The sequence below is a fragment of the Antrostomus carolinensis genome, unplaced genomic scaffold (genome assembly GCF_000700745.2).
Source record: "Antrostomus carolinensis isolate BGI_N321 unplaced genomic scaffold, ASM70074v2 scaffold20064, whole genome shotgun sequence".
NCBI lineage: Eukaryota > Metazoa > Chordata > Aves > Caprimulgiformes > Caprimulgidae > Antrostomus > Antrostomus carolinensis.
This window is the reverse complement of record NW_010313082.1, coordinates 1-20,724: the sequence shown is the minus strand read 5'-3', so window position 1 is coordinate 20,724 and position 20,724 is coordinate 1. Positions and strand designations below refer to the sequence as shown.

The following is a 20,724-nucleotide window of genomic DNA, read 5'->3' as shown; positions in this document are numbered from 1 at the left end:
GTGAGTGGCAGGCCACTACCTTCACAATAAATGGCTTTTTGGTAAGATGTCTCCATAATTCACTTGGTATTTAACACCAGTCAGGGGGGCTTATCTCTTTACATCAAATACATTAAGCAAAGCACCTCTGTGAACATCCCCCTGTGCTGAAGAGCTGTCATAGTGAGGGGGATTAGGAACAAGCATAACAGCAGAGGCTGCTGTCTCAAAATGGTTTGGGTCAGTGGCTGCAGGGCAGGGGGGACTATGGTGTGTACAGAGGACTCGGGTATTTGTGAGGGAACAGCTGGCTCCCTCCAGTTCATCTAGAGATGCTGGGCCTTTTCCAGTGCCAGAGCTTGGCACCTGCTGGGGGGTTGCTTCCATCCCCTGGAGCACCCCAGCCCCTCCACTCAGGTGTGTATAGGGCACCTGTCTTGTTATGGGCACAGCCTAAAACTAATAGCGGGGGTGTGCAGAACAACATGTAACCCAACAGACACATGCAAGTGCCCTGGCAAATACCTAATGGATTGTTCCACCAGTTAACTCTCCAAGGAAGGAAGTGAGAGCCAATTCAGTGCCTTCCAAATCACAGCTCTGTTAAAAAAATTAACCTAGAGCACAGCTCTTCCTCTAGGCAGCTGTCCAATTATTAATTTCAGTGTATCAGCTGCATCTGAATGGGCTTGGGCTTCTGCCCGCTATTTCTATTTATTTGTTTTCCATTCATCTCCACTAAAACTAAAACTCAAACCGTTCTAGAGAGAATGGAAAACAAACATGCTGAACCAGTACTGCTGCCCACATACAACTGACAGAAATCACTGCGCTTTTTCTTCCTCTGCAGCGAGGCAAGATCGAATTCTTAACACTCTCTGGGCCTCTCACCTAAAAAAAACAGTGCAGGCACCTACAGCACGAGCTGCAGCCTTGAGGTCTCCTTGCTCTGTGGGCACATCAATAAGCAGCATCCTTCAGCCCTTGACTGTAGGTTTTTATTTTGTACTGGGTCACAGTGACTGCCGAGGGCCTGTGCTGGAGACCTCTCTGGATTAAACAGCATCTGTATGGTTTGAGATGACAGAGCTGATGGTCCAGATGGTCACACTGAGGCTACAATCCCATGTAGCAGTTTGGACTGTGCCCATGTGACAATGCACTGCCTTGGCTTGGAAAGAACTGCATGCTTCTAAAGGAAAACACATTTCATCCAAGGATATCGGCATTTTTGTTCTCCCCCTGCTTTTTCCCTTGTTGCTATCAACAGGCTGGTGGAGGTTGCTCAGGCCAAGCGTGCTTGTGCTGACTGGAGTCAGCTGTTCTACCCCGCTGTAAGCATCCAGCCTGCCTAGTGCTTGCTTGACTTCTTATTGATGTCTTGGTTTGTCCTGAACCCATCTTTATCTCAAAGCACATCACCCGATAACGTTTTGCTACAAAAGCCCAGGTTTTCACAATGGCGTGGTTCTTTACACAGCCGAGTGCGAATAAGAACTGAAAAGCCAAAGGTTATGAACTTACTTTTAAAGTGATAAAAATTACAAAATGTCCTCATTTACAACTACAGTATTTAAATCCTATTTCCAACAGCACAATCAGTAGGATCTAACTGCTGATGTACAGGAAGAGATTTTTCATAAGTAAAATGCACTAAAAGAAGGGTTTGGTCTTTTTCAGTGCATTGTCTTAACAATTCAAGTGTTTTCCTTCCTTACAAACACACACAAGTGAATGCATAGTGCAAGGTATGAGTCTGTTTGAGTAAGAAATTCCTCTGCCTATTACCTAAGAGGATTTCCTTCCACCAATAAATAGTGTTCCCAGTTCTGCATCTAGGGCATCATCAGGAATGACATCATCCTCCACAAACTCATCTCCAAGCTTCTTCCACCATGGCCAGCGAGTGTATTTCAGCATAGTGTTGTGGGATTGTCTTGCCTTGGTAGCTATGGGGATTGATCGACTCATAAAGACATCCAGATCTTTTTCTGTGGACTCTGCTAACCCTGGAGCATCTGTAAGGACAAGAAGAGTTTTCTGTATTTTGTTTCTTATGCTGCAGTTTTACGATTATTTCAAACAAAAAAAAGAAGCAGCGCTACCCTCCCATTTCCCACTGTCCTGTGTCACTCCATGCTGGCACTACAATTCTATGGCTGCATGATAACCCTGACTGGAGAAGCAATCCAAATTAAGGCTAAGCTGAAAAAATAAATGCATAATAGGGGAGGGAGAAGAAGAGGGGAAAGCAGGACTACGTTATTCAGACGCAGTGGTGGCATCCACCAAAATGACTTCTTGTGAAACTATGACCTAAGAGAAAGAGGATCTCCTGGTTGCTACTGCTGGATCAGCGCTCCTGGCGCAGGGTGACATCAGCGTAGCGTTTCCAGGGCTCTGGCGCAGCAGCTCTGCGTATTCCCTGCCCTGCCGGGGGGACCCAGCACGGCCCGTGTTGCTGATGTGCCTGGTCAGGGAGCGATGAGCTGCAGTGACACAGCACGTGACAGACTAAGTAATGGAATTCAGTCATTTGCTGAATTTTGTCCTGCTTGGGTGCTCTCTGGTGGCTGCAGTTTGCTATTCTCACTCTTTCACTCCAGGCCACTTGTCTGGAGTTAAGATAGCACAATAGTGAATTCCGTTTCACACAAAGCCAGGCTACAGAAAATGACTTGGAATTCACAGCTCAAAGATCTCCCTCTTTATCTGGAAGAGGTGAGAGCACTTCAACCAGCAGCTTACAACAGAAGAAAACAGAACAAAGCAATACAAATGGAGAGGAAGAGGTTGTGCAAGATCCCTTTCTTGGAAATTTTAATGCCTTTTACAGGGCCATTGCCTTTCTTGTGAACAAATCAGAGAGAGGCTTCTAGCAGAAGAATAAGCTGCTCCTTGAAAAGCAGGTGTGTATACTTGACCTATAGCAACACCTGGATAATCTCTTAACAAAGCCTGAATCTCAAGATAAGGCATATGGCAAAAGAAGAAAGATATTTCAGTTTTGAAACGAGGCTTTATCACTGTTCCCTCTGATTTTCTCTCTAAATCAGTTTAATCCAAACAGTAATCAAAACTATGACCAGAGCAGTCACATACTCATTAGCAGCTCCACATCCGTGTTGACCTGAGCCAGTAATGCCTCTCTCCGCTGTGCTGCTCTCCGATCCAGTCTGCTCCTCAACAGGAACTGTGCCAGCTTTTCCTGGGCCTGCATATGTAACTCTTTACTCATTTCTTCTGACATTTGGGAAGCCTGGAGGAAAATAACAGTTTATTACCATTAAGAGCTGGTTATTTTAAATCTTTTGGGCGCAGAATGATGTCTAAACAAGGAGCACAAATGCTGTTCTTAGTTGTTAACTTAATTTTGCTTCCTCTGCAGCTCTCTCCAAAACTATCCATCTTCCAAGTATATAAATCTTCCAATTACTGTTTGCTTTGACTCTACTCTTTTTATTAATGGTTAAAATCTCCAATATCCTAGTACCTTGCTTTCAAACAGGCAGAGTTAATATATGCATACCTCACATGGATTATCTAGATCAGAACTGATGAAGCTGAATATATCTCATCCCTACAGTATGTTACGTTGCATCATTAATGCGAATTATGAAATGACTAAGAAACAGACCGGATGCAACTTGATGTAGTCATCCACCTTCTGCTGCAAAGCCAGTCTCTGCTCATCAGTCAGTCCCCTGGGATTTTTCCAAGGAGAGAGAGGTCGCCTCCTTCTTCGTTTTTCCAAGAATTTACAAGCCTTTGTGAAGAACACAGGAGAATATGACAATCACAGACAGGAAGTGTGTGTTCTCGCTTTGTTTGTAATCAATCAGTGAAAGAAAAATGTTCCAGTACTGCATCTGTTAAAGCATAAATTTAACTATGATGCTAAAAAGACAACATACAACAGTCAGCATGAATACTAAATAGCAAGTAAGAACACTCATAATAAATCAGTGACTCATCTGTAGTGTGGTGAAATTCCAACCTGAGGTTTCAAAGTGGCAGCTCTTATACAGGACTGTATCAGGCTTTGTTACCTACGCAAGGTCCAGCAGCTTGTCACTCTAGACCATCATCCTCTGAATAATTTTTTAATAAATTATGGCTACATCGACAGTAGGAGAACAAACAGAGCTTTCTGAGGTGCTCCAATAATCCACTCAGTCCTACCTAATGTTAGAACAAAGTTAGGACACACTTACTGCTCTCTGAATGACGACAGCTGCTTTGTACTCCTTAAGAGATTGTCTCTGTTGATGAAAATTTCTTCTTGCTCTGTACCCTCGCCAGAACCTCTGGATCGTTAATGCTGATTTCCCCTCCATTTCCTCCATATACTTATCAACCTGACCTACAAGTTTAACAAAAATCCAGTTACAAGATGATGGGTTGGGATCTCTTAACAATTTACATTTTTAACCCTCAAACTAGATAGTACCACAAAAAGCTTGGGTGCTATGAGTTAAAAACCCCTCTTCATCCAAGGCCTGCTAGCTGCAGGCCACATCTCAGAGACCTGTAGCTGCAATGGAGCTCTGTAACACAAGCAAACTGGGTGTCCCTTCCTCCCGTGCCATTTTGAAGGCAGCAGATCTTGATCAGTAGTTTCTGAGCCCTTGTGGAATTAGCGTGTTCTCTGTCAGATAACTGGGTCAGGAGAAGAGACAGTAAGACTACAGTGCAAATAGACATGCAAGATTAGGAAATACATTTGGGGAAACTGTTCTTAAGAGGAGACCCAGACAGTTTAATCTTCTGATACAGTTTAATATGAATCATACTGGCATGGATTATTTCCAGTAAGGCCAGCTGTCGTTCATGGAAGAGTCTCATGGCCCTCTGTCTCTGAAGTTGCACTTGCAGTTTTAGAGACTCATCTTCCTTCTGTTTTTTTAAACGCTGCAGCTCCTGTTCCTGTTTAGCTCTGCAATGCACAAATACATGAACAATTAGCTTTAGTTATACATTTGTTAAAAGCATCTCTATTTTTGTGTTAAATGGTCCAGCATTGAGGGAGAAAATCCACAAAATGATCTGCCGTCCCAGCTGTTGGCTGCAGGACCACACCAAGCAACAAGAAATCACCTGCAAGCTAACAAATTACCACACTAGCTGTAGCCACAAAAATTCTGAGCCACTCACTCAATCTGGTATCATAGAATCAAAGGATGTATTTTTACTGAGGATAAAGTTCTAAGGACCCTGAAGGGAATGATGCTCCATGTGGGACATTCACAGCCAGCATTGAACTAGAACAACAATTTTAATTCCATCATTTGGGGAAGAGGTAAAGCACCATTAGCCATCTGCTCCAGTATGCACCTGTTCCAGCGCATCCATCAGCATGCATGGCACCTGCTGTCCATAATACACACTATTATTTTTATACTGACTGCAAGAGTAGATCAGAATGTTGACTGTTAAGGCTCCTTTCTTAAATTTGGAGAGATACTTTTTTTTTCTCCAGGAAATACAGACTCACACACGTTCTCCCTCAACTTTGTTAACAGACCACTAGGAAAGAATTTTCTTGTAAATTCTTCCTGATTTGTACTAGTTGTAGTTTGGTGTTGGGATGTTGCCCCACTGTGCTTGGTACTGGAAAAGCCCCAGCAGATGTTTCACAGACGAGACAACTGAAAACTAACTGGCCCTGGGGTGTTTAAGCTAATAGCAGCCTGTATATCAATTATTACACACTAACATATTAATATAGAGACTAATATATTAATAGTAAATATACTGATGCATTGACACTAATAATTACTGAGACCACTTGGACACGGTCTCAGTGAAGCATGAGGAGCTGTGAGCTAGAGCTCCCCCAGCCTTTACTTCCCCTTTCTGTCCCAACAGACCTGACCTCAGTAGCAGCTTGAGACTTTATGAGTTCACCCCACAACGAGGTAATGATGTGACTCCTTCTCTTCTCCTATTGCAGCAAAATCACTTGTCCACTCAGGAAAAAAGCCATAGACTAGAACCAGTGTCCAGCAATTTTGGTACTGCTGCATGTCACATACCTTTAGATTCACAGTACCATTGAGTTCTTTGCGTGTTTCCCATCACTAGCATAAATTGTGATGTAATTTTCCACCAACCATACTTTCTCCTGAGTGTCTGTAACTTGGTGGGGAAGTCACTGATGGAAGCTATTTTGAAAAGGAGAAAGGAGATGCTCTGGATTTAAAGATCTGGCCCTAACTGATAAAACAGTCTCCACCATGATCTGAGGGACCGTAATCCCTTTACGACAGTCACGCAGACTTGAAGCGTGCCCACACGTATCTACCTACAGAGACAGATCATGACACATGTGATTACATCAGAATGGGCTCAGGGAAACCACAGGTTTTCAGCCCACATGTTTCTGCGCATCAGAGCTGTAAATCTTTGCATTTTTAATCCAGGCAGGCACATATTCTACTTCTAAGTGGAATGATGTCACAGGATCAAACAGGACTTTCGATGACACTTTCTTGATAAAATTATTAATTATTTTCCCTAGAAATTGTTATCAGCTTCACTAGGTAGAAAACTACAAGAATGTTTCATGAACTTCTCAGATGCACATCTGTGAAACTACTAATAGTGTCTGTCAGGTATTTAAATGTTTCTTTGATACTGATTCTTTCCCCTGTAGTCTGCAAAACACATGTTCTTCTTCATTCTCTGTTCCTCCTAATGGTAAGACATATTTGTTTGCACAAGACCACACTGCGACAGGAGAATTTCTCTGAATAGAAGCAAAACACACAGAGTAGGATCCACACTTCCTTGAGCAGTTCATGGCACAGATCAGCCTTCCTGTGATCACCTCTTATATATATAAAAATAGTTTGATTTTTGACATGATTAATACAAATTATTTCCACTTTAACAGTTCTACAATTAGCTATGTAACAGTAAACTATCTTCAAGGAGAGACTACAGGCTTTAATATTCACTGAGGAGACATTTCTGAAACCACAGAGTTTCAGAAGTTTATAACTTGCAGAGTTTAAGGTCTTCCACTGCAGCTGCAGGTGAGCCAACTTTGGAGTTTCAACCTCAGCAGCATTTAACTACACTTGTTCTAAAATAAATCTGTGAATATAACCAAACCCTGACTGTTAAAAATTCAAATGTCCTCTTTAAAGCTTTTCTGAAGTCATGCTTACAGTATTTCAAACACTGTTTTTCAGCATAACACTAACTGCAGCTTTGACCTAGACAGAAAAAACAACACCACTGGAGCTGTACAGTTACTATATTGTACTCAGGACATTGGGACTGACCGAGCCACAAACACACAATTGTGAGGATGTTAATACATTTCCATTCCTCTCAGTATTAAACACATTCAGAAGTCTATTTCAATGACTCCAGAACTGTTTCAGAGGCAGGCAGTAACACAATACTGAAACCATGACACGAGAAAGTCAAGTATTGACTTGATAGCCTCGCCACCCTTTCCCTTCTGCGCTACCACGTTATGTCTCAGCCCATCATCCAGGTTTTTTCTCAGCTATGATGTTGTTCTGCAGGCTGGCACAATGCCTGGTGGGGGCAGGAATATTGACTTGTGGAGTAAAAAAGAATGGCAAGGGAAGTCATTCTTGGTGTTTCAGCACAAAAGCTGGAGTGACCAGTGGCCTTCAATGGACACACTGCTTGCCCCTACAAATCTTCCAGAATTTAAAGATTACACCCTGGATAGTCCAGTATCTTCTTAGTGCCAGTCTAGATGATGAATCCTAACTGTTTGCTTTCTAACACCTTGATCATAATGCAATGTCATTTGACTATTTGATTTCTGAGATCTACTTTCGACACAGTAGTGGTCAACATGTGCAAAAAAAGGTTGAAAAAACCTGCTGTGGAGTCTGGATTTATTTAGATCCCTTAATCTACATTAAATTCACACTATATTTCTCAGAACAGTTAGCCTAACACGTGCTAATGTTACTGCTGAAATTCTGCTTCAAGTAAGACAAGCTTTATTCATGTAGCTTCCTCCTTCTGTGGTGCTCCAAGTCAGAGGGTACTATTTCTCGGTCACTGAAGTAACTCCACTTCTGAGAGCCCAAAATTTCAAATATTAATGAAGAACAAGGTCTTGCAAGTGCTATACTGAGCAAGCACTCTGGTCCTTGGTTTCTGTAGCTCCCTGGCATGGCAGGCTGGAAACCTGAGGACAGCTCCACATTCACTTTATGATGGAATTTTGTGTCAAGTTAACTGTGAACTGTAAAGTTCACTGTTAACTGTTCTACCATAAATCATCCTCTAGTGCTATTTAGTGCAATCCCATGCTGCACTGTGCTACACTTTCAGTTTTCCATATGCCACAGATTTTTACACTGAAAACAGAAAAGCATCAGAGAAGTAGGTTTTTTCATGGAGAAATTTGGCAGGTGGGAAAGGGACAGTTGGAGCTTTTGGCACCAGAAGTGGCAGTTTGGTACTTGTGGAAAATAACATTGTTTGGATGTTTCTGCTAAAAGAATCTGTAGTGAAACAGCTCATATTGGCATTACATTACCTTCATGTTTCAGAAATAACAGCTGACTGGAAAAAGGCATCTCCAAGATGAAGGAACTCTTGGTCAGCCCAAACTTATGCCCAGGGACATGGGAACAAATCCTCAGAGAAGCTATTTCCAGGAAGGACAGGAAGTGAATGGGAATAGCCAGCATAGATTTATCACAGGCAAATCATATTTGACCAGCCCACTTGCCTCCTATGATGAGATGACTGGCTCTGTGGAGGACCTGTCATCAGAGTCTCCCATGCAGGGCAGGGGTGACACTCAGAGAAACCTCCACAAACACAGAAAATGGGTCAACAGAAACCACATAAAGTTCAAATGGGAAGTTCTACGCCTGGTACAAAATCACCTCATGAACCAGGACAGGTTGGACACTGACTACCTGGACAGCAGCTCCTATGAAAAGGACCTGGGGTTCCTGGTGGGTGACAAGGTGAACGTGAGCCAGTAGCGTGCCCTTGCAGTAACAAAGGCCAGTTGTGTAGTGGGCAGCAGGTCAAGGAAGATTATTATTTTGCTTTACTCATCACTCTTGAGGACACAGCTGGAATACTAGCCACACTCTACTAGGACCCCAGTAGAAGACAGCTATTGACAAACTGAAGGGATGGACTGTTCAGATGGGGACAATTAGGTCTGTGCAATGTATCATATACAAAGACAGCTGAAGAGATCATAGAATCATAGTATGGCTTGGGTTGGAAAGGACCTTAAAGATCATCTAGTCCCAACCCCCCTGCTGTGGACAGGGTTACCAACCACTAGATCAGGCTGCCCAGGGCCTCATCCAACCTGGCCTTAAATGCCTCCAGGGATGAGGTTGTTTAGGCTAAAGGAAGGGAAGGCAGAACCAGACTCTCAGAGGTACACAGAAAAAGGACAAGAGGCAGCGGCAAACAGCTGCAGCAAAGAAATTCCCACTGGCTGTAATGGAAGAATTCTTCAAAAGACAAGTCATGCAGCTCCAGGACAGGGACCAAGTGATATGGTGGGATTTTCATCCCTGGAGACCTCCACAGCTGGATACAGCCCTGAGCAGCCAGATCCCATTTTGAGGCTGACCCTACTTCAAGTAGGAGATAGGATTAGATGACCTAAATTTTTCCTGTGACTCTGTGACCTGAGAAAAAACAAACCAAACCTTCTTACTAGATTCTTCTCCTTAATGTTTTTACAAAGCCATAGTGTTTACCTGAAGCTTCTCTGTAAAGTGGTCACTGCTTGGGGTAGTTTTTTCAGCCTTTTCCTTGTCTGAAATCCCCTCCACATAGCCTGGATTATACAAGCTGCTTGATGCTGCCTCTGAAATTAATAAAGAAGTTGGTAGTACATTTTCTCTGCATATAAAACCACTTTATTACTGTTTGCATATTTGGAACAATCCCAACATTTGGACAAAAAAACCCCAGTTTTCAAATCCATCAAAATTCTGTATTTGTAACAGCTTGGGGAGTTTAAGGTCCTAGAAGATGGTTATTATCATGAAACACGTACTTGCTCTAAAGGCAGCTAATGTGATCATCTGGACTGATATTCTCTGTGATAAACAAGTGAATCTACAGCATAAATATAAAATATATATTAGCTGCATTAATCAATGTTAGAAATTTGTATTTAAAATACCTGAAGCACTTGGTATTTCAAGTGGTGATTCAACCAAAATACCTACACTAGAGAGGACAGACAGACAGGTTTGGAGAATTAGCAGCAGGAAAAATGTTACATTTGCAGTACGATCAGCAGTCACTGAAATGCAAACATATGGAAAAAAAAATCAATTCTATTCTAAAATGGATTTTTACTTTGGGGAAAAAAAAAAAGCAAACACAGCACAAACCACCCTACTCTGTTGAAGATGAAAGCAGGTCTCTACAAACATAACTCTGACTTCCTTTAAACTAGTGTCTTGGAGAAACCTGCATGTAAAATTTTGGTATGAAGCTCATAAAACACATTTTCTCTTTCACTGGGAACGCAGCCCAGAAGGCGTTCTTACCGAACGTTTTCTCTATACAACTTAATTCTATGTGAACATGGCCTAGAATTCAGAGATCTGAATTTGTAACACTGATGTGAGAAAAGCAGATACAATTATTTTTGTTTTATAGTTAGCAAAACTAATTCCCCCTCCATGGTTGTATAGAAATCTATGGTGAATGTGCAACAGAAAGTCAATCTCTTGAGTCACAGTCGTACACCTTAAACACTGGACAACTTCTTGATGTCTTAAAAAATGATGGTGGTAAAATAAATAAATAAATAGGAAATGTAAAAATCCATTAATATAGTGAAAAAAATAACACAGGCTTTGAAAAGCATCACCAAAGTGAGAGTAAATCCACTCGAAACATATATAAATCACATGTAACTGGGATTTCACATACAAAAGTCGATTAAACTTCAGCACCTGCATTTCTCCTTTTTCACTGGATTGTTCCAAATACAGCAGGTCCAAGAGTTGATTGAGATCCCTGTCAAATCCTTTGCCAGTCCACTGTTTACTCAAAAGCCCTTTTAACCCTAAGAGAGAGAGAGAAGCAGCACGTGATACCACTAAGGTGAATTTTTCTTTTCAGGATTTCAAACTAACAATTTTCAAGTAAAAAAATCAAATCTGATTCTATGTGCAAAGGAACAGTAGACTGGAGCTGAACACCATCAGCCATCTTTTCAGCTTCAATGTAGAACATTATCAATGAATATCTGGTGCTCCAACAATCACAGAGAAGTATTATATAGTGATTGCAATTTTCTATGTCCAAGTCACTATCTATTGTGTCTACATAACTTGCAGTTAAATTACCAATGCACTTTCAGTGCCTTATCAGCAAGTCAGAGTAAGGTATTAGGACATAAAGCACCTTGCAAATGCTAGGTTTCCTTAGCATTGCTTTCATATTTTTCATAATAAAATTTATTTATTTATAACTGGAATTCTTTGATGTCTTATCTGTATAGCACAGTCTAACTGTCAGCGCACGTGCATCCAACTCCCAAGACAAAAGAGCTTTTTAGGTGCCCAGTAGCCAAAAAGCACCCCTGTGCTCCCCTCACAACACACTCTCCTTGTGGTGTGCACAGGACACAAGTAGACAGTAACATGTGCTTTTTAGCTCTGTACCAAAGAAATCCCAGAGCCTGAGAGTTCTGCAGAGAGTTGGAGGGAAAAGGGAGGAGGGCAGGAAGTAGATACGTGTTTGGATAGCCTCCTGAAGATTCAACTAACTTTTCTATCTTTGTATCATTGTCCATAAGCATATCCATACACTGGGGAACTCTAAGGAATAATCCATCACATATACTTACAGGATTTGGATATGGAGCACAAAGTCCTTCATGCAAACAGAAAAGGCACCTCTGTTCACATGCATGTTCACACATGCACCATTTTGGAAAGACAATGATGATTAAACACTTGAGGAGAGAGACAGGTGGGATTCCAGATGGAGTTAGTGGATGGCCCAAGGCTGCCTGAGCTCTACAAAAGCACATAGCCTGGCTACACACAGCAGCTCCCTCACCCAAGTCTTGTGCGTCAGATGAAGCCATTTGCCAGTTTCTGTACAGACCACACAGCCATGTGCACCTTCCAGCTCAAGTGTGCCTCTCAGGTGTGTCAACCCATGCAAACAAAAAGACCAGGCCCTCCTGGAAACTTGATGTAAAACCTGTGCTAGTCTTGGATATGTGAGGTTCAGGTGATGCCCTTGCCTCCAGCAGGCTGCCTGTACTGACAGAAAGCTTACACTGAAGTACCTCACACTGGCAGCAGCTCTTAGCCACTGTGAAGCCAAATTACTTCAATGAGATGGCCAGATGGTGGAAATGCTGTAATGCTTCCCTTGTTGCTGCTGTTCCTCAAACTATCTAAAGGATTCCAAAGCCTGAGTGAAAACTAACATAAGGACTCTAACTTAAAAAAAAAAAAAAAAAAGGAAAAAAGTGATTTTATTTTTTCTTGGTGGAAACAAGAAACACATAGAGAAGAGAGATGAAAAGTCTCTAAATAACTGTGGCATACTGTGATTGTAAAGCAAAATAAAGCACAGTCCTTTGAGGGAGACTTGCACCTCTTCAGACAAGCCAGTATTCCACAGCTGGGATGATCAGACCACCACAGCAGCTTCACAAGAATCTGCAATGTGATACCAGTCTTAGGCACATTATTCTTAATTCCATACCAAAAGAAAGCTCCCCTCTCTCAATTCTGTACACAAAGAAGTGGCCAGAAATTTATCTGGCTGGTACTGCCTCAGAAGTAGTCAGCACAACTGTAAAAAAGGGAATAGGACCTTTTTGTCTACCCACTTCTTACTGTCCTTGTCCCCAAAGGACTGAGGCTGCTCACAAGTAGTTCTGGCCATCAATAACATCCATAACACAAAAGAGGCAAACATCAAAGCCTCTTTCTTAATCTCTGTGGGCGTGACAGAGGACAAAGGGGTTTCCTGGAGCTCCCTGCTAGGCTAGAGACAGAAACATTAAATGGAACACCTCATTAAATAATGAATAACTTGGAGCAAATCAAATGCACATTCGCCCTCCTCATCTAAAGGCATCAAGACAAAACGATAAACTCATTTCATTAATTCTTGGAAAGAGTTCATTCTAATCACTTGGATATCAAGAAACAGTCACCTCCTCAGTAACAGAAAAGCACCATCAGATAAGCAGATCTGTAACTGGCTTTAAGTACAACTTTGATGCTCTGGATTAGTGATCCTTAGCACACTGGCAGATGTCTGACACAGCTCTTACCCTGGCAGCATAGGAACCCTACTACTAGAATCTCTCAGTCTCCAGCCAGCACAGGAAAAAAAGATGCAGAAAGAAAAAAAGAAGTAAAGCCCATCAGGTTGGAAGTGACAAACAACAGCTTTAAGAGACAAGTTGCCACAGGCAGAGTCCTCAGTACACAAAAGAAAATAAATCTAGGAAACAGAATGAGGCTCAGCACCTTAAACTACACTGAAAATGAACAGAAGGAAAGAAAAAAAAATAACACAGCCCTGCAGTTTCCATCTGTACTGGATAGTTACTGAACTGGGATGGGAAAACCTCCACCTTTGTCTTTTTATGGTCAGTGTAAGAGGAGGACAAGTGACTGGTCCCAGGCACGTTTACAAACCTTTGTAGCGAGCTGTGAGTAACTTCATAAGCTGCTTGCAAAATTTTGCCACCACCAACAGCAGTTTTGTAGCAGCATTTCCTATGACAGGATTGGTGGTAGATGAAAGCTTATAAACAAGTTCATCCAAAACAGAGTGAAGGGTCTCTTCATCAACCTGAAGCAAGACAGAACTTTAAAAAGAAGGGGGAAAAAAAAAAAGGTGGGAGACAGAATTGAAGTGTTAATTACAAAATATGAGCTTTTTACCAGTGATTTATTTTTAGATACGTCAGACATTCAGCAAGCCAATGTACCCAGCCAGCTGGACCAGCAGTCTGATCCAGACAGCACTACTGTTTCAATCAACTGATTCCCATTCCCTCAATTTAACAACAAGATAAAGAAAATAGCTAATTTTATTATTTCTACAACAAAGACTAGGGAAAAAAAAACCCACCCCAGCAATTCTTGTATATGAAAACATTTAATTTTACCAGGCAGTGATGAACTGAGTTTAAAATTTAAAATTCAGAAAAATAAAGTATTTTAAAACAACTAACCTATTGACCCTCAAGATACTGTGTAAAACAGACATCATTATAATCGCTGTTTCAACATCATCTGTTATTAACAACTGCAGGAAGTGATCGTTTTGCAGCACTGCAAAAAACCAAAAACAAGCAAACAAGAAATCACGCAATCAGAACCAGACTTGAAAATACCAAAACCCAAATAAACCTAATTGTGGAACATAAGCAAGTAAAACCAGATACTGCTTCTGGAAAAAAACTCCCTCTTTTATAATTTTTACACTGAAACTTCCTGGAATAAGTAAACTACTTCAACACCCAAAAAACATGTTGAGCCCTGTTTTTTCTGTCTTTGGCTATTCCTCAGGCACTGGTGTTGCAATGGAATAAAAGCTTTAAAACCTTTTATGTTACACTAGTACTAGTTTCTTATTACAACAGTGGAATTATCACTGGGGCAACAATATCAGGAACAAGATAAGGACTTCAACCTTGACAGGTTGTTACACCAGGTTTATTTAAGGCAAGTTCACTGATGTCATCAAAGCACCATCTTTTTTATTCCAGTTTATCACTGTCTATGTATTTAGTAATTTTTCTGGCCATGTGTGTTTTTAGTTACACATCTTATGATCCTTAGGTTTTTGTTCTATATTAGAAACAAAACCAAATTCTGCTTTTTAAAATGAGTGTGATTAACACTGGTTTAATTGAAAGCTTATTTTGCTCAGAAGTATATAGTGAAGTTTGATAGATACTTGTAAAATTTCCTGGCATGGCAATACCTTCAGAAATCTGTTTTCAAGTCTGTCCACTTTTCAGGGCTGGCAATGTATTCTGGCAAATTTCTACATATAGTGATGACACACAGGTAAAAAGACAAACTGTATCTTATCAGGAAAAAAAAAAAAAACAGGTATAGAATTACAAGGGAAATTACAGGAAAACACTTTCAATGTTTGTCTCTGAAAGACTAGGTGGGGAACTCTTTCATATTTCCCCTTAGTGGATATTTTCCATTCAAGATATTGCTATTTCTGTTGAGTGGACTACTTAAAGAGATAGTTTTAACATCTACTCAGATTTAGAAAACTAGGTGGAGATTAGCTTAAGAGTGATTCTTGACATCTGTAGTTGCCATAAATAAATTTTCAGGTGTTTTATGGGTTTCCTTTACCCTTACCACATGCTGCCAGTTGAACATGCCCACCGAACAGCCAGCAGATGGCATCAGTTACTGTTCGAAACCAGTGTAAAAAATCTTGCTTTTCTTCATCCTAAACAAAAGAGAAGTAGGTAAAAGCATGTGTAGGTATTTTCACTGAGGACTTCAGCTTGATGTAGGGATCCTTCAGGGAGTTGGAGACCAAAACTCCATCAAACTCCTAGATGAGGTTGGTGAAACTGTAGGAACACCAGTCAAAAAAAGAACTTGTGAGCCCTTCAAGGCCAGAGATCAACCAACAAACTCTAAACATACTTAAAAAAACATCCATGCCTGAAAAAAATCCTAACAGGGAGAGAGAAGTCTTGTTTACTCCTTAAAAAAAATTGATAGCACAGGAGGGCTAAGAAGACAAATAATAGCTCAGTACAAATGCATCATAGATTTAATCCACAAAGTAGGAAATATATCATTTGAGATTAAAGCACAGGAAAAAAAAAAAGTTGGAGGGAGGTCTGGGAGCAAACACCAAAGCACTGTTAAGCTGCAGTTTGATCAGTTTGCCAAACAGCCTGTGTTATGTGCTCGCCTCTGATAACGCTGAGCTGGAAAAAAACGACCCAGAAGAATCCAGGTTTAACACGTGAACGCACGTACAGACGCACAGCCCGGAGTCTGCAATCCAGGTGTGAGCTACAGGCCACTGGAAATCTAAAGTCTTGGTGTGTGGGACAGCAAAGGGGCTTTAGATAGAACTACACTGCTGGCAAATGTCAGAAAGCACTTGGCCTGAGGGTGGTGAGACACTGGAACAGGTTGCCCAGAGAAGCTGTGGCTGCTCCTCCCTGGAAGTGTTCAAGGCCAGGCTGGATGAGGCTTTGAGCAACCTGATCTAGTGGAAGGTGTCCCTGCTGCTGGCAGGGGGGTTGGAACTGGATGATCTTTAAGGTCCCTTCCAACCCAAACCATTCTATGATTCTATACCTCTGACTTTAATTAAGCTCCCACAAATGATGCTCTGGAAAGCCGGCACCTATGCTGTCAGTCCCAGCCACCAGTCATGGTTTAACTCTGCGTGTGATTCTTACTGACAATGAGACACAAAATCACAGTAGTAAGTTCAGCTGTAATATTATCTGTTCTGTGTTTTGGCAATCCATCACTTTCTGACAGCCATTTCAGTGCTTCCCTTGACTTCAAAGGCTTGTACAAAAAGCAAACGAGGGCAGAATAAACTACAAATCTCCACTGGCAGAGTGGGATTTCCAAAGTTCCACTGAGCAAGCACCAAGTCTGGGTGCCCAGTCACCTCTGAGACCACAAGGTTTAAAAGCCAAAGGATGAATTATAATGTAGGCTGCATTTGCATTCAAAAGAAATCTTTGCCCACAAGCATGAGTCAAGTAGCATGTAGGATGAGACATAATAAGAAAGTGTGGGGGAAATTACATATTGTGGATAAGACTTGAGTCTCCTGGGATGTCATTCAGGAAGCTTCCTTCTCGAGCACTAAATGCTCTTCTAAAGTACTGAACTAACAGAAAATACATTACTGATACCTTCTGAGAACTGATTGTGTTTGTGGTGTCCAACACAATACTCTGTAGGAAAACTGACTAAGTGCAAGAAGCCAGCGAGCCAAGAAATGAGATATTACGGGAAAATGAGGATATGAAAAGAAACTATCAGAATCCATGAGGTTGGTTATTTAAATTATTTGCTGGTTGTTTTTTTTCTTCCAATTCTGGAACTCAGAATGCTTCAAAAGCATGTGGGAACCTAGCTGGGCAAAAGCCTTCTCTGCAAAGAGGGAGAGAAATGTGAGAAAGTGTTCGAATCTACAAATTCACAAAGTCTGCCTTGGGGGTTCCCAACCTGCAGGTTCAGAAGAAATGAGCATTTTTTGAATTTTTTGCAAATTTTGTGGCAGAAATTGTACAGCAAAAGAAACTTCAACAAATCTGATTTACAGTCTGAAGACTTCCTAAACCCTTTTTGTAAAGCTGAATAAAGCAGTGGGAACAGAGCCATTACAAAGACCCAGCTAATCACATGCAAAGTTAAAAAGACATTACACTACCGTGACTGGGATGCTGCTTTTTGTGAGGCATTTTCTTCTGTCGTACCACTCTAACTCTTCTATCCAACTTGCAATTGCATTCCTCCTCACCCCTGCATCTAAAACTTCCCAAAGGCAGCAGCCAAACTCTCTAAAACCTGTGGTAACAAACTGACTTTGCCCACGTAATGGCCTGAATGCTTCACAATGACAGATTCCAGTTTCAAAGCTCCAAGGTAGAAGAAAAACTAATTTCTGGGAAATAATTTTTCACAATACAGTGTCCCTAGAATAATTAATATCCTACTTATACAATATGTAACCTTGGAAAGTTTACAGAGGTTCTCTGCTCTTTTGATTATGAAATTTAAATACCTTGATTGCTCGGATAAATCGTGCTTGCAAGCGTCTTCCCAAAACCAGCAGGTTGTCTATGGCTGAAGGAAGGAATTTTGTGTAAAATTCCTCAGGATCTTCTTTCACCTCTAGTCCTACACAACAATGACTGAAATGGGAGGGGGGGGGGAAAAAGAAAGAAAAAAATAAGCAACCTGAACAGTCAAGGGCCTGTTTGAACAGCTTTGAATGAATGTCACGTCATCGGAGAAGAAATGCTTCACTGCCACGGGACAATTCAACAGTGAACAACAGTTAACAGCTGTGACTGGCTCCAAGGTAGCTGCCTCAAAAGGAAGAGGAATCACTGGCAGGCTGGAGACAGCAAGTAGATTACTGCTTATTATAGCATGTCTCAGTTTAAAACAAACCTATCCAAGGCACTTTCTCCTTTAGCTTCATTGGGTCTGTTCAGGCTTGTTTCCACGTGCTAGGGAAGGGCTCTGATGGTCAGAAAGGAAAAAAAAAGGGCAAAATAGAAAGGTAGACAAAAACCTCAGAAAGGAAACCTGATTAAGTGGGTGCAGATCAGGCAACAAAAATATGCATTAAAAAATACTATTTACCACAAAATCTTCAGCAAGTCTGTCTACAACTTTCCTCTAACTGAGGAATACGTGTGGGCTGGAAATCAGTTCTTCAGATCTCAGCTTTCTTATTTGACTCACTGCAAACATGTCGGTCATTTCTGGAGGACTTTTTACAAGAAACTGCACATTTTACAACCGGGAAGTTTTCCAGTTCTGTACTCCACACTGATACTAGTGCAACAAAAAAACTCTTCCAAACTTGTAAGGATTTTTGCTTTCTGACACCTTACCTAGGCTTTGTTAAGCTTTGTGTGAACGCACACATGTAAAGCTTTGCTTACCAAAGCCCTTGGAGAGTAAACTCTAGGCATGAAGCTGAGACTCATCCAGTTACAGAAGGACATTTTTAGAGCTCTTTCTCTGCCAGTTGAAATAGCTTATAGGGTATGATTTAAGTATCATACAAGTCTGTTGATAAATCTTGCATCTCTTAGTGAAATTCCTGGCACTAAAAATTCATACTGCAGATACAGCATAAATAAGAGATGGTTGCCTAATTGCTTCATGCCTTAGAATTTTGCTCCCTAGTTAAGCCAAAATCAAGTACAACTTGGGGAACATTTAAAACTCATTATTTTTCCTGACATTGAAAATCGAGATTGGATCGCAGGGGATTTGAGTTTAAAGTTGTCTTATTTGCTAGCTATGAATTAAACTTAATTATGCCATTCTCACGATATCACTACACGATATCACTACACTATCTTGTCTGTATGAACTGTGTCCTCTATTCTGTTTAAAATGTAAATAGATATTTAAAATAGGTATATTAAATAGACATTTAAATAGAGTCAAGCCATGCTGTGAGTCAATCAGGCTGAGGAATTTTGAAAGACGAAATCTAAATAAACAAACTTCTCAAAATAACTGCAATTCCAAATTAGCAATTACTGGGTATGAACTGTGGCACTGATGAGTACTGCTCCCAAAAAAAGGTAAAGCCAACACAAAAACTGTTCCCACCAAACAGTTTACCCAGCCTAATGAAACACAATGAGAATGAATTAAACAGGACCAATTAGGCTATGCCTGACCCCTCTGCTCTTGACTGCTCCCTGCACTTTAACCCTGGCCTTTCCTGAACAACAAGCCCTGTTCTGGAAGGGAGCCAACGTATTACAGCTTGAAAAGAAAGAGAGCAAGATGAAAGGCCAGAAAGAAAACAAGAAGAAAACTTCTAAGCATTTTTTTTTTACCTCAGTATCTCTGCTAGCTGGGCAGCAGTAGCCCAGCCTCCACGCATTCGAGAGTGGTCTTGTCTAAGGACCAGCATGCAGTACTGAGTAAGATTATAATCATATATATCTTGCTTAATTTTTTTGGATTCTTCACATCCCAAGGAAGCACTATTTAAAATTCCTGTGGGAAGAAAGCAGGAGAGAGACAACGAGGAGCATAAGATTCTGATGTGCAAGATTTTTTTTTTTCCTGTTTTTCCAAAGCAGAAGAGGAATATGTGTGCACAGAGCCAGGATTAAGGTAATTCTAAAAGTGCTAACAGCAGCATAAAGTATTTTGTCAGCATTTTTCATTCCTACAGCTACAATCCATTTGTTAGATGATATGACAATTGGGAAGGATAGCTAAACTTAGGTTTCCATTTTCTCATTGCACATTTAGTAGTGAAACACGCATTACCTGGGATATCTCCCATTTCTATGAATTTCCTAGGCCAGATGAAACCACAACCACTGTGAAACATATAGCTTCCTTATAATTACCTCCTAATTTAGAACAGGACATAACTTGTTTCCCCCGTTCCTATGAGCAGTGGCTATGTGGCAAAGGAAACACAGGGGGAGTCACTCAGGAGCTGGCAATTGGGTTTCCATGTTAAGACTTAAAAACTGAATACTGACTCCCTACCCAAAGCACTGTGAGAAGTGATTTGACCAGTTGTAAGATCCTTGCCCACACAGGCAAGGGTCCTACAAACACGGTGACAGCTGAGAGGGAGAAGACTTCCCCTCCATTTGCTGCCCAGCTCCTCCTCCTTATTGTTGCCAAGTGAAACGCCACTCAGCACCACTCGGGAAAAGCCACATTATCGATCTTATGGAACTCCCAGCCCTGCCAGAAATATTATAGAATCATAGAATGGTTTGGGTTGGAAGGGACCTTAAAGATCACCCAGTTCCAACCCCCCTGCCATCAGCAGGGACCCCTTCCACTACACCAGCTTGCTCAAAACTCTTCTGTATTTAAGGAGGCAGAAGGACTGTCCGTATTTCACTACCTCATCCTTTTATTTTAGAAACAGGATTAATTACCCTTTAACTTCAGGAGTAGCAGGGGGATGTCCTGTTCTCTGCTCTCAGTGACCTGAGCAGCCAAGGCCCGTACCCGGGGATCC

At 41.3% G+C, this 20,724-nt stretch overlaps 1 protein-coding gene across 1 annotated transcript; it reads right to left on the bottom strand.

The window, feature by feature from the left end:
- Positions 1–1,767: 1,767 nt before the first annotated feature.
- On the bottom strand, positions 1,768–20,720 carry IQCB1 (IQ motif containing B1; the record flags this gene model as incomplete). Its single annotated transcript, XM_010167239.1, has 13 exons — positions 1,768–1,997; positions 3,082–3,238; positions 3,617–3,745; positions 4,194–4,342; positions 4,773–4,915; positions 9,714–9,823; positions 10,929–11,041; positions 13,650–13,822; positions 14,192–14,291; positions 15,345–15,438; positions 17,761–17,890; positions 19,568–19,730; positions 20,642–20,720. Coding segments are annotated over 13 exons (1,770 nt in total), but the record flags the coding sequence as incomplete, so codon positions are not given.
- Between the last annotated feature and the right edge of the window lie 4 nt (positions 20,721–20,724).